Genomic DNA, 13,396 nt, shown 5'->3' with positions numbered 1-13,396 from the left:
ATCGACTTTGGACTTTACAGAAATAGAAGCAGTGTGATACATGCTCTAGGCCTTTACTGTAGGTATTTCTATGATTCTTGAAGATTAAAAACAATAAAAATGAAGTGTACTTTTAGTCTTGTTTAATGCTTACCTCCTGCAAACCAGAAAGGTTTGTATATAGAATCAAAGATCATCACTCGTACATACTTGTTATAGTTACATGCCTGATATATTAGTCCCATAGCTTTCAGTATATATGAATTTGACCTTTTTTGGTTCTTTGACTGTTTTATTTAAAAAATTAAAATTTGAAGTTTGAGTTTTAAGTAGTTACAGTCTGACAGAATTTACACACTAAGTTGTGTCTAAAATGAAATCCACAGGCTTAGTGCCAAACTCAGTACTTTTCTAAAGTAGAAAAATAAAATGCATTCATAGTTTACTTTTTTTATGCTAGAGCTGTATCAAAATATCAATTGAAATCGGTATTGAAGCAAGATCGTCTATAATAAATATTGTAGACATAATATTTTATGTAATATCTAAATTATGAAATTTAAATATCACTTCATTCTTAGCAATTTAATATTTTAACTGTGAAATCTGTCTGACTGTGGTTTTGAATTTGTCTCTGAAATTTAAAGTTCGAGCTATTTCAATAACTTGCAATACTTTTTCACAATTATTTTTGACAGATTTTGATTTTGAAAATGATAGAGTCCTAGGTCTCCAGTTGTTCATCAGAACATTTCTTTCATGGATCACTTGATCGACAGAAGATGGTCAGACAAGATTGATTGATTGAATTAGATTGATTACTAGCATCATAGATGTTCAGGTTTGAAATTTTCCTCCTAAATTATGGCATTTGAGTTTTACCAAAATAAATGTAGTAGTTTTATTTGTTGTCTTACATTCATATATTTCACATCATTTTAAAATCCAAAAATAACCAAAATAATCTGAACAACCAGATTACTTTTTTTGTTAATGAACATATAAAATAAAATATTTGAAAAAAAAAATTTCAGATTGCGCAACTTGACAACTACAATCCTGAAAGATCAGCGAGAGATATTCAACCGACATTAATGTGGGTCAAAGAACTTTATCTTAAATAAGGATCACTCATTTTGTTGTAAACAGTATAAGTAAATGAAAAAGTGTAATAAATTGAAAACTGCAGAATATTAGCAGTTAGCATTTTTAATCAGTTAAAGATGTTTGCTTTTAAGTACAGTCTTCAGTGTTGCGTGATAAGCTGATGCTGCGTAAATGAACCCAATCAAACAGAGCAGTGTGATCCCTTTTATCTTGAAAATAAATTGGCTTCCTGGCCACACATACACCTTACTTTATATTGTTGTTGTCCAGAATTGGAGTTTGTTTAGTTTAATGCTTCACTTATTGCCTTATATCAAAGTCCAGTTTGTTTTTATCAGTTTTGTTGATTTTGATTATCTTCTCCTAAAAGGATGTTGACATTGGATTTGATAGAAAGCCCTTTAAGGACTGTTAGACAAAGCCAATTTGATTAAAAACCCGTCCATACATTCAGTCCATACTTTTTCTACCACAGACTCAAACAATAACTTCAAGGAAACTGGCAAACATCATACAGTAAACCAGGGATCCTTTGGATTTCACAGTGTATTGCAGATGAGGCAATGCAGTTGACATTCAATTTTGTTGGTGTTGTATTAGCACATGAGCTAGCAAAATTGATTTATGTAACACTTTAAAAAGGAGGTGTAACAATCAAATAAAACAGATGTGTTTTAAGATGCTTTTTAAAGACGTATAGTGATTTTTAGCTCAAGCAAGTTTCAAAAGTCTGGTTAATCTTGTGTTATATCCTTTTGCCAGAGCAGATGTGAACTTTGTCAAATGGGAGATAAATGAGATTATAGTGCGATTAGCGCTCAGTTTTCGTAGTTATTTTTCAGATTAGACGCCATTTGACTTGCAACATCAAATGAGAGATTCAGAAATATTTAAGGGTGCTGTCCCTGTAATTTGTTGTCCTTGAGTTTTGAACAGTTTCTTACCTGGGTGTTCTCTTCATCAGCAGGTAATGGTGGGAACCCATAATTGTTTTCAATTGCCTCACTAGTACCATTCCACTGAAGAGGAAAAGATCAGTAACACGTCATCGTCATGTATGTTGAAAAGTAGAAAAAAACAGTAACTTCAAGCAAACAGGCAGATATCATAGAAGATACTCCTCACATACAGGAAACCAGGGATTCAGTGGATTTCACATTGTAGCCTACTGCAGATATATAATCAAAATCAGTACTATGTAGCACTTTTCAATGTTTTTTATATGATAAAATATTGGGAGTTAAAATAGAAGAAATTATATGTAAGTGTACAACCCATAAAAACAAGGTGTGAAAGCCAAAGAAAACAAGCATTTTAAACACAAACCTGTGATGGATTATATAAGTAAAGCAAGCTTCAAAAGTCAGTTGCCAGGTTATTCGGTCCGCTTAGCTGCAGTACTAATGTCTAATAAAACAGTCCTGAAATAAATCCTACCTTGATGGTGGTTATAATGCGCAGTGTTTTTATAAATATATATATTTTTAAAAGACGTGTGCCTATAGTTGGCTCTTCAGTTTTTGCTCCACCTAGTGCTTCTCAGCCTCCGCTGGTTAAAGAAGTTTCCTCAGTGATCTCTTTTTACATTTGTTGGGGACTGTTTACAGCCATGGATTAATACACATTTGGTGCTTTAGTGAGTATTTACACCAGCAGAACAGCGTATGTGGTTTTGAGGCTAAATGCTTATCAATTTTTCCATATTTTTTTTCATTTTTTTTATAGATTAAATTAAACTTTATAAAATAGTTTTTCATTCGTCCAATTAATGCATTTATTGTCTGATTTTGACATTTTCACCTCACAATCTATGTATAATACAAAGCCTTAAAATGCAGCATGACTGAACTTTTGTTGGAATTAGACATAATGCCATTCTCCCACAACGTCTACCCACCGTTGTTGAGTTGGTTTCTGTGTTAAACCCCTCGTTATTTTCAAGTGGTGTCCTGCTTCCCTTTGGCCACTGTAATTTAAATTTTAGAGCTGCAATTAGAGTTTGGACAGTAATGATATTGACATTAGATTTCAAACACAGCAACTCCATAATCAATAAATGACCCCCTGTCTCGGAACCTTCATGATACATGTTGTAGGGGTAGGGGAAAATCACCAGTCTTACCACATTTGATGTCGATACCGTGAAAATGAATCCCATCAGACAGAGTAATGTAAGCCGTCTCATCTTGAACAAAGATTAGTTTCCTGTGTGCAAATACACTGGCTTTATAGTGTTCATGTCAGTAGGTGGAGACTGTTATGTAACCAACTGCAGTATATTTCACAAAGTTAATGTATTACCGGTGACCATATCCACCAGCAAAATCTCCAGATATGTTGCACTTCAGTTAGTCAGGTCACCAGAAACACAATTCCAAGTGAATGCTAATATTGCTTAGACCTTTACCATTAGATAAACCGATATATTCGACTTTCATTACCTCATTTAATAATTATTTGAAGCTGCTGCCATCATATTTTTTGATTTCTTCATAGATGGATTATGGACCTTTGGGTACAGACAGGGAAAAGGTCCCAAACTGAAAAAGGGTTCAATCAACTACAAATAACTCAACCCATCATTTATTGTAGTTTTGTGTCTCTTTGTAATTCTTTTGTCTCATTTCAGCCTTTTTTGTGTCTTTGTAGTTGTTTGTGTCTCTCTGTTGTCTCTCTTTGCCAATGCATGTAGTTATTTTATGTCTCCTTGTGATTGTTTGGTGTCTCTGGTCATTTTGTGTTTCTTTCCAATCATTTTGTCTATTTGTGATTGTGCATCATTTTGCATTTTATTGTGGTCCTTTACTGTCTTCTGAGTTCTACAACTTTCAAGGAAGAAATGTTAATAGTCACTTCATACAGACACTCTGGGCCTGTGCCTGGAAGGCCCATCCATGCATGCATGTATGTTTTAAATGCAAAATCTGAATCTGTAAGGTAGCTTTTAGCCTAAATAAAGCTGATGTAGGCTAGTGGAGTAAAAGGACTATAATTTGCTCTGAAATGTAGGGTAGTATAAAGTAGCATGAAATAGAAACAGAACCCAAGTAAAGTATAAGTAGCTCAGATTTGTAAGTACAAGATATAGGTAAATGTACGTTGTTATATCGACCACTGGCAATCACTGTGGCTTTATTATCTAATAAAATAACCTTCAGGTGGCAGGTGGCACAATGCCGGTGCGCGCTCTGCCACTTTGCCACACTGTGCACGCGCGGTCGCCGTGGTTGCTATGGCGCTGAATAGAAACTGAAGGTAAACGGAACAGAAAAGATGGACTGGAGCTGAAATTACCCATTCTCACTTGAAAACCTCACGTCCGAATAGTTGAAGTGGCTTTAATTGTTATATTTGTACAGTTAGACCCAGGTCGACCAGAGTTTCCTCCGTTGCCGTCGTCTTTTAGACAGGTGGTATGAAGGCTCACAGCAGTGATGTCGTAGTGTTTGTCCGGATCAGACCGACCGCCAACTTCGCTCAAGGCCTCATTGAATGTCTTCCTGATGGGCAGGTAAATTCCCGTTTTAATACCACTATCATTAAAATTAATTTAAATTGACTCGGGAAGCCGTAAGCTAGTCGTCATTTAACTAAAACTCTAGGTAAGTAAAAGGTTATTTCGAGGTGATTAGAATTGGAAAAAGCCGTTTGTTTTCTTTGATGGAGGTTGAAAATGAATCTTTATGCTATCATTGTCCATCAAACGTGATTTTCGTAATTTGCAAGTGGTTAACTGGCGAATTGGTTACATGACTTAAAGGGAAATATTTTAAGTGTAAGCATTGACCTAGGACATGCTACAAAAAGGTATATGTAAAGTAAGTACAGAACATACAAACGAAAAACAGTGTTAACCTACTGCAGATGGTTTTATCTGGATATCAGAAAATCCTTTGAAATCCCTCTTGTTTCTGAATCTTGGTTAAACATTTTAACTTTAGCTTAATTTTCACATTTTCACGTCATTAAATAAAATGCACAGGTGTAATCAATTGCAGTAATGGTTGCTGCACTCCACATGTACGGTAGGTATCTAGTTGATTATGCATGCTTGCTCATTGTCTTGGCTTAACATGACAGCTATGAAGTGGAGCCATCAATAATGATATTACTTACACCAGATAGGCTAACCACCTTAAATGTTGCTTACTACAGTATACAGTATATTGACTACAGTAGTCAATTGACAGAAAATTAAACTGCAACTTTTATATATATATATATATATATATATATATATATAATTTTTTATTTTTTAAAGAAAGGTACCACTGCTTTTTGTTTTTGATGTTTTGTCATACCTTTTTTTTTTGTACTTTATGATCTTAAATTAAAAACCTCTGGGTTTTGAACTGTTAAGTGTTTGAACTGTGAATTTCACATTGTATACAGATACCTGTTAGAGATATAGATAGGTGAGTAGATTGGTAGTTGTTGAATTATCTCCCCGTGTACTTGCCAAGATGTTTTGACTTTCAAATGTTCAGTTTACACCACATCCATATCTTTATATAATGGAGGTGTTCAAATTTTTTCCAGGTTTTCCAATTTTATAATGTAACCTCCTAATATTATTGCGCATGTATCAAAAATGCAGGTGAGTTAGTGTTTTGTCTTTCCATTTCAAACTGCATCACATTTCAGATATTCCATCATTATTTAGTCCTGAAAGATAACACAGTGGCATAATTTCAATTAATGCATTACTTTTTTGTGCTTGAAAATAATTTGTCAGGGCTCCTCTGTGGCTCACCTGGTAGAGGGCATACAACTTAGGCTCAGTCCTTATTGCAACGGCCCAGGCTCAAATCCAGCACAAGCTCTTTGCTTTATGTCATCCCCTCTCTCTCCCCCAACTTTCTCGTCACTGTCTCACCATCCCTATCCAATTAAAGGCAGAAAATAAAATAATTTATGTGTTTGCTTGTATACACCTATAACTTTCTTTGTGTCCTGGCTTTCAGACAGTGAATATCTATCATAGAAAAGACTCCAGGAAGCTCCAGGAATCCAAAAAAGGACGGCTGAGGTCCTGGTCATTCCGGCTGGAGGGGGTCCTGCAGAATGTGTCCCAGGAGGAAGTGTATACCCGAGTGTGTCGAAGGGTGGTACAGGGAGCACTGGATGGCTATAATGGTAGATCTTAATTTGTACATAAAACCAACAGTGTCAGGTATTCGTACCAGATAAAGGGATCCAAATTAATGTCAATTCTGTTCTTTTTCTGTGGCCCTTTTCTTGTGACCCTGTAGAAGTTCCCTAGTCTATTTTTGGAGATTGCCCTGATTTAACTTAAATTGAATAGTCTTATTTACTGTCATCTGTTGTGTATTTTCCAGGTACTGTGATGTGCTTTGGGCAGACAGGTGCAGGAAAAACCTACACCATGACAGGATCCACAGAATCATACAAGCAGAGAGGAATCATTCCTCGGGCCCTTCAGGAGGTATCTATAAGCTTGTGTTAATCTTAACCTCTGAAACACCCTGACGGCTCAATTTCAATATAAAACTTTTTGATTCTCTAACATGGTATTCAGGTGTTTCAGGAGGTGGAGAAGAGGACAGATCATTCTTTTTCAGTCCACCTGTCTTACCTGGAGATCTACAATGAGACCCTGGTGGACCTGCTGGCACCGCTACAGGACTCACCTCACCTGTCTCCTCGGGCCATGGTGGTGATGGAAGAGCCAGGCAGAGGGGTGTTCATCAGAGGTCTTTCTCTTCACCCAGTTCACACCGAAGAAGAGGCACTCAATCTGCTGTTTGAGGTGTGTCACTACTTTGTTTTTACAGCAGTGAAAATCTCTAAGTAATGAAAGAGATGTTCTTATGGCCTAAAAATATCAAATTAAATTTGGTCATTGTTAAGTTTATATTTTATATTATATAAATATTTTAGTGTTTCAAAATATTGATCCAAGTGGGAACAAGCTCACCAAAACTGGACAGCTGAAGGCCTGATCTGATGAATCTGGATTTCTGCTGAGGCACGGAGATGATAGTCAGAATTTGGTGTCAACAACATGAACCTGCTTTGTGTCAACAGTCCAGGCTGCTGCTGGTGGTGTAATGCTGTGGGGAATGTGCTCTTGCCACACTTTGGTTCCCAAATACCAATCAGTCATGCTTTGAATGCCTCAGCCTGTTTGAGTATTGTTTCTGACCATGTGCAACCCTCTCTGGCCACAATTTACCATCTTCTAATGGCTACTTCATGGGTAACATGAACATAGCAATGAGGTCTGTTTAAACAGTGGCCTCCCAAATCACCAGATCTGAATCCAATAGAACACCTTCGGGATCTTGTAGAAAGAGAGATTTGGAGCATGAATGTGCAGCTGACAAAAATGCAGAAATGAGGCGATGCAATCATGTCAACATGGACCAAAATCTTGAAGAGATGTTTCCAGCATCTTGTGGAATCCACAAAGAATTGGGGTTGTTTTGAGAGCAAAGGAAGGCCCTGACCAGAATTAGTATGGTGTTTCTAATTAAGTGCTTGGTGTGTGTTGTTGTTTTATTGACCTGGGTGAGCAGTGTAAAAGCCACTTTTATGGATGAATAAATTGAAACTTAAGCGTTTACAAAGCTGTTCTTTCTTAACTCAGGGCGAGATGAATCGCGTTATTGGATCTCATGCCCTGAACAGGAACTCCTCCAGGTCCCACTGTATCTTCACTTTGCATATAGAGGTATGAGTCCAGTTACATTCATGGTTTACTATATTATTAACTGTAGTTTCAATAGTCAGACATGCCCTTTTGTCTTCATATTTTGTTCTGTAGTTAGCCCTCATTTTAAATAGGACACATGTCTTTCTTGATCAGGCTCACTCACGGACTTTATCTGATGCTGAGTACGTCACCTCAAAGCTGAGTCTGGTGGATTTGGCTGGGTCTGAGAGGTTGGGAAAGACTGGGGTGAGCTTGGGAATGTTCACACTTGTTAGACACATGTGGGAATCACTTATTCTATTTCAAATTTGTCCAGTTATAATATTATAGGGTTTTGTCTTTTTGATCCCTTGGACAATGTGAAGAAAAGAATGTGTCTTTCTGTACAATTTGTCATATAACTTTACATTTTTCCCTTTCCCTTTCCCTTTTCCCGTTCTGCCAGTCCGAGGGTCAGATGTTAAAAGAAGCAACATATATCAACAAGTCCTTGTCGTTCCTTGAGCAGGCCATCCTCGCTATGGCAGACCGCCGCAGAGACCATGTTCCCTTCAGACAAACTAAACTCACACATGCCCTTAAAGATTCACTGGGTGAGACAGGCCTTCAGTTTTTAACAGCATTGACACATGATACTTGGTATTCCATGTGGTCCTTTTCTGTGTAGTAATACATAAAGTATTTGTTTCTGAAGGAGGTAACTGCAACACTGTGCTTGTGGCCAACATCTATGGTGAGGCTGCACACATAGAAGAAACAGTAAGGAGTGGAATATATGGTATAAACAATAAGCAATCTCCTTTTTATTGTACATGTTGTCATTTCACCTTTGGATGATAATTTATATTCTTTGCAGCTCTCTACTCTCCGTTTTGCGAGCAGAATGAAATGTGTCCGGACTGACCCTGCAATTAATGAACACATGGATCCAGCTGTGAGTTCACATGATATTACACATGATATTACACATACCACAACACTTCTATGGGAGGTCTCATATATACATATGCACACACATATAAGGGTTAAAATATGTATTACTTTTTGTTTACAGTGTGTTGTGCTGTGTCTGTCATCAGACAACATAGTGATCTTATATTCTCTGTTCTGATTAGCTTCAGATCAAGAAACTTCAGAAGGAGGTACAGATGCTTAAAGAGGAACTGTCCATCTACAATACACTTGTGAGTAGGGCCAACAGGAAAGTGATTCAAGGTGTTCATGTTCCATTATGTGTTAGAATTGTATGCAAATACTAAACCTTCCATAACATGTTTTTTTTATTAAAAAAAAAAAAAAAGTTTAATTCAGCCTGTTTTTAAAGTATGTAATTCATAAAAAATACAATAAAGTTTTTTACAAATTAATGACCTAATAAGCTTAATTAGCGGGAAATCGATTTTTCATATGTAAACGATAACTCAAGAACAGTACATTGTACAGAACGTCATATATTTACCACTTTAGTAGATTTTTGTGTTTCCTTGATGCATAAATTTGCATTGCGTTTTCTAAACCTCCATTAGCATTTTTGTATTGTATTCTAGTACGGTGAGCATATGTGTTCTTTTGTCATGGAGATCATGTTGAGACAAGAGGCAATCCAGTGCCTCTTTTTACACATTTCAGCTGGTTCATATTAGGCCATCTTTCACCAGGTGAGGAGGCCGAGCATCACGTACGAGCCGTTGTCTGAAGCTCAGCTGGCTGAGATCAACAGCCAGGTTCAGAGGTACCTAGATGGAAGCCTGAAAGAAATCAGTGTGAGCACATAACAAAGAACCTAGCTATTAATACTTTATCTGACATACCAAATTTTGGCTTGACGTTCTCCTTTAAAGGCTTTACATTTCTCTCTGCATGACATCTAATTACAGATTACAAGTATCAGGCAGGTCCACGCAGTCTTTGCCCAGTTTAAGCTTGCTATTGAGTGAGTATCTACATTCTGAAATCTGCACTTTTAAAGTACAGTATATATTTTCGAACAATGCTTTATTGGCTAATTACAGGTTACTAAGCATGTCTATGTTTGTATGTGAGCAGGGAACAGGAGCAGAAGGTGAAAGCTCAACTATGCCAGACCTACAACTTGGTGGAGAAAAACCAAATTGCTAAAACATCTGCTATCAAGGTCAGTCAACATCTGATTCTTGGTTAACGGCACCTCATGGAAATTAGCAGCTGTAACTTAATTTGTCCATTTTACCAGTGACGAGCCCTTTAAGGTAACATATCATTGTGACTGAGCTTGGATTGGCTGTTGCTTTGTTCACTCTTTAGGAGTGTGATACCAGGAGCAGCACTGAGGATGTTGAGGCTGGCAACATTGGGGTGTCTGCTCAGTCACAGAAACAGACCCAGCGTCCAAGTTCAACCAAATCCAAAACTAAGAAGCCGAGGGACAAACAGAGGTAAGTAAACATTTTAGACTGAAACCGGTAAATTGTGCTGACACTCATTGTCTTTATTATTTTCATAACAGTGCAAAGATTTTCAGTTTCCCCTTGAGACAAATTTTTGGCAGAAACATGTACATTTGTTTTTGTGAAATCAAAATTGTTAATTGAAATTAAATTAAAATTAAATTAAAACCCCTTAGTATGACTTAACACTTGTGAGTTACTCTTTCTGAGGACAGCATTATCTGAGGTTTAAAAGACTGTAGCAACATTATACTTCCTGTTTATATCTCCCAAAAGCATAACATAAGCATAACAACAGCTTTCTTTTTTAATTTGTTACATTGCCGATTCTGTCAGTGGAAGGTATATGTATACAACCAAGCACATCATTATGAATGTCGTCCTGGAGGGACAGTTTGAAAATGTGAGCCATTATTCCCATATTAAAAAAATATCACATCTCCCCCTCTCTACAATGGTCAGCTTTTCACTCTGCCTTCTCGTGTGGCTGGATCAGGTATACTCCATCTGTGGCTTTTTGTTGTTTTTTTTTATTTCCGACATGGTCAGACAACAAGTCTCACAAACTAGTCCTGACAGACATAAAAAAGCCTTTCAAATGTCCCATCAACATGGGCATGAGTGCCACAGACATTGCCTCAGACTTTGATAGTTGATTGAATAAATAATACCCTCCTAGGTCCTGTTATTGATCTTATCTAATCAATATGTAATTGGGACAACATCTGCCTGTTTGAAGCCCTCATGACTGGACTATATTTAATGCATTAGTGAGGTTTTCCTAATGGCACATTCATTGTGATTATTCAGCCAAAGCAAAAGGCAGGAAGAAGGTAGTCCAGTTTCAAGAAGACACGTGGAGAGTGCCTCCAAATCAAAGCTGAATTCTATCCAGATACCTGAGGGGGAACTGGAGTCACAAGAACCAGACACTGAGAGCCCGGACACACAGGAATCACAGCAGCCTGGCAATGAACCCTCTCAATCTGAGTAAGTAGATGTAATGAATATAGTACTATCTGTTAAATGTTTAGCTCTGGTATCATTGGTCGTCCTATAAATGGAAGGAGCACATATTGTTTTATAACCTTCCTGCTCAAAAGCTTGCTGTCTATGCCCAGGCCTCATCCACTCAAAGCAGAGGCATTTGAGGATTTTAAAGTGGGACAAGGCAGCAAGATCAACTGCATCCTTAAGGAGAACAAGGCTGTGCTGCTAGAACGTCGCAGGCTCCTTCAGCAGCTCATTGAGGAGGTCAACGCTGTCAAGAGAGAGATCGATTGCACAACGGCTACCATACAGCAGCACAAACAGATGAGAGAAACCCAAGGTACTTCATACATAGCGCATTAGTGCCAGTAAAGTGCTGCTCTTAATGGTCCTGAAGTGAATCAGTTTCTCTTGAAACATTTTATTCTTTATTTTATTCATATGTACACTTGCCCAGTCGACTTGAACAAACAGTTCCCAAAACAGAGATAAACTGAAATATCTGACAAAATAATCTGGCAAAAACAAAAAACTGGCTCAGGTGAGATCACCTTACCCACATCTAGAACTTTTGGCTGCTATGGACTGTTGAAAGATCTTTAAAAAGCTTTAAGTGAACCTTTTAGTTGAAATTATTTTGTCATGTTTAAGAATGAACTTCTATGCTCCTGCACTGTATTTTAATTAAACTACAAATGAATGCTCAAATAAGAATAATATCATATCTTTTGAAACTTTGACTAAAAATGTTTTTTTTTTTTGTGTGTGTGTGTTTGCACAGAGCTTGTCTGCACAGCATGAGTTAATATTGATACCAACAAAAAGGACTGTACTAGTGAAGAGGTTAATACATTTTGTGTGTTTTTGTATGAAGGTCAGTATTTGGTTATAGAGGAGGAGCCAGATGCCACTTTATTGTTGCAGCTCAGAGAGCTGAAGGCCCTGTACCGGCAGAGGTATGAGGCACTGCGTAACATCAAGGCAGAGGTCAACTACTGTCAACACCTTGTGGATCAATGCAGGGTGCACCTGCTCTCTGGTCAGTTTTGAAAAGTATAAAAATTTGCTACCTCCCTGAAAGAGTATAAAATGTTAACAGCTTTAACTTTTTCGGTAGATTAGGAGAAAGTCAAGGTTACTGGAAATAATCCATTCCCCATGTGTGTGTCCCAGAATTTGAGACCTGGTATAAGAAGACTTTCATGTTACCTGAGGAGGAGCTGGTCATATCTATGGATAAGACCCTTACACAAGTGAGTCTGTTTTGCACTTAATACATAGTAAGTGTAGTCATTACTGTTTGGCAAAAATTGTATCTTGCAAATAGAAGCTAAGAGCTTCTCTCTGGAAATTGACTGTATTGAGCTACAGCCAAGGGTGTAGGTTTGGTGTCAACATTGGTAGGGACACAACAACCCTGCCACCCCTGCAAAACAAAGATTGGCTTTTTGAGCCATCAACCAAATGCTTTATTAGTGCCACGGGTGCTCAGCTCCGAGGCACTCCTCTACAGCTGGAATAGCTGAGACAAAATTGCACCTTTTTTCTGAGTCACCCAGCTCTCTCATACCTGCACGTAGAAATGTGATTCAAACTATAAAACGGAGGAAAACTTCTGCTCTCAAAAAGACAGGAACTGTTTTTACATAACATGTAAACTTTTCAAACTGTGAGCACTCAAAGGAGGAGTGCAAATGACTTTTTCTTCAAAGTTAGAGTGAAAGCGTCAGTTGGCTAGAGTGCGTGAAGCAGTAAAAAAATAACCTTTATTTTTATTTTTAACTCGAGCTCGTGGCCAAACCGTAAAAAGGAGACAAATAATTCTTTCTGAAAATGTAGACATAGTTGTTGGGATTCATAAAATGTAACTTTGACAGGCAGGGTCCGCTCAAAATTTAAACGGGGGTGCCGAGTCCGGCAGCAATACCTGTCTCACTCTCATTGACACCTAATGTAATCGTCTTTTTTTTTCAAAAGAATCTCTCTCTGTCCTCGCACTGAGCTTACTCACTCATTTTAAGGAATATCTGAATAAAATAGAGACTGTAGAAACTTCTGGCTTCAGTGTCTGGCATGGTCTTTTCAGTTTTTGAAAAGAAGTAACGGTTTTCTCATAATTTGCAGTTGTTTTGAAGCCATGTAGAAGCCAAATTCTGGGCAGATTTTCACATTGCCATGGCAACGGCAGCTCCTGACCTGTGTGCGTGCGTGCGTGCGT

At 37.6% G+C, this 13,396-nt stretch overlaps 1 protein-coding gene and 1 long non-coding RNA gene across 3 annotated transcripts in view; one reads left to right on the top strand and one right to left on the bottom strand.

The window, feature by feature from the left end:
• Positions 1-3,352, bottom strand: part of LOC111645802 (uncharacterized) — a 6,028-nt gene extending 2,676 nt beyond the window's left edge. Inside the window, exons 1-3 of one of the 2 annotated variants that reach the window (XR_002759901.2) lie at positions 3,209-3,352; positions 2,984-3,052; positions 2,031-2,105 (exon numbers count right to left, since the gene is read on the bottom strand). This is a non-coding gene — a long non-coding RNA (uncharacterized LOC111645802). Of the gene's footprint in view, positions 1-2,030; positions 2,106-2,983; positions 3,073-3,208 lie in introns of both variants that reach the window. The other variant, XR_015436367.1, reaches the window with a different exon arrangement.
• Positions 3,353-4,501: 1,149 nt separating this feature from the next.
• On the top strand, positions 4,502-12,228 carry kif9 (kinesin family member 9). Its single transcript, XM_023395043.2, has 17 exons — positions 4,502-4,597; positions 6,051-6,222; positions 6,426-6,532; positions 6,626-6,856; positions 7,697-7,780; positions 7,916-8,008; positions 8,208-8,355; positions 8,457-8,521; positions 8,619-8,696; positions 8,878-8,946; positions 9,421-9,525; positions 9,640-9,695; positions 9,809-9,896; positions 10,046-10,176; positions 10,999-11,178; positions 11,310-11,518; positions 12,053-12,228. The coding sequence occupies exons 1-17, from the start codon at positions 4,502-4,504 to the stop codon at positions 12,226-12,228; spliced, it is 2,088 nt and encodes a 695-aa protein (XP_023250811.1).
• Positions 12,229-13,396: the final 1,168 nt, after the last annotated feature.

The sequence above is a fragment of the Seriola lalandi genome, unplaced genomic scaffold (genome assembly GCF_002814215.2).
Source record: "Seriola lalandi dorsalis isolate HSWRI2012SDOR001 ecotype SW California unplaced genomic scaffold, Sedor1 jcf7180002054956, whole genome shotgun sequence".
In the NCBI taxonomy this organism is placed as follows: domain Eukaryota; kingdom Metazoa; phylum Chordata; class Actinopteri; order Carangiformes; family Carangidae; genus Seriola; species Seriola lalandi.
This window is presented reverse-complemented; position numbering and strand designations above follow the sequence as displayed.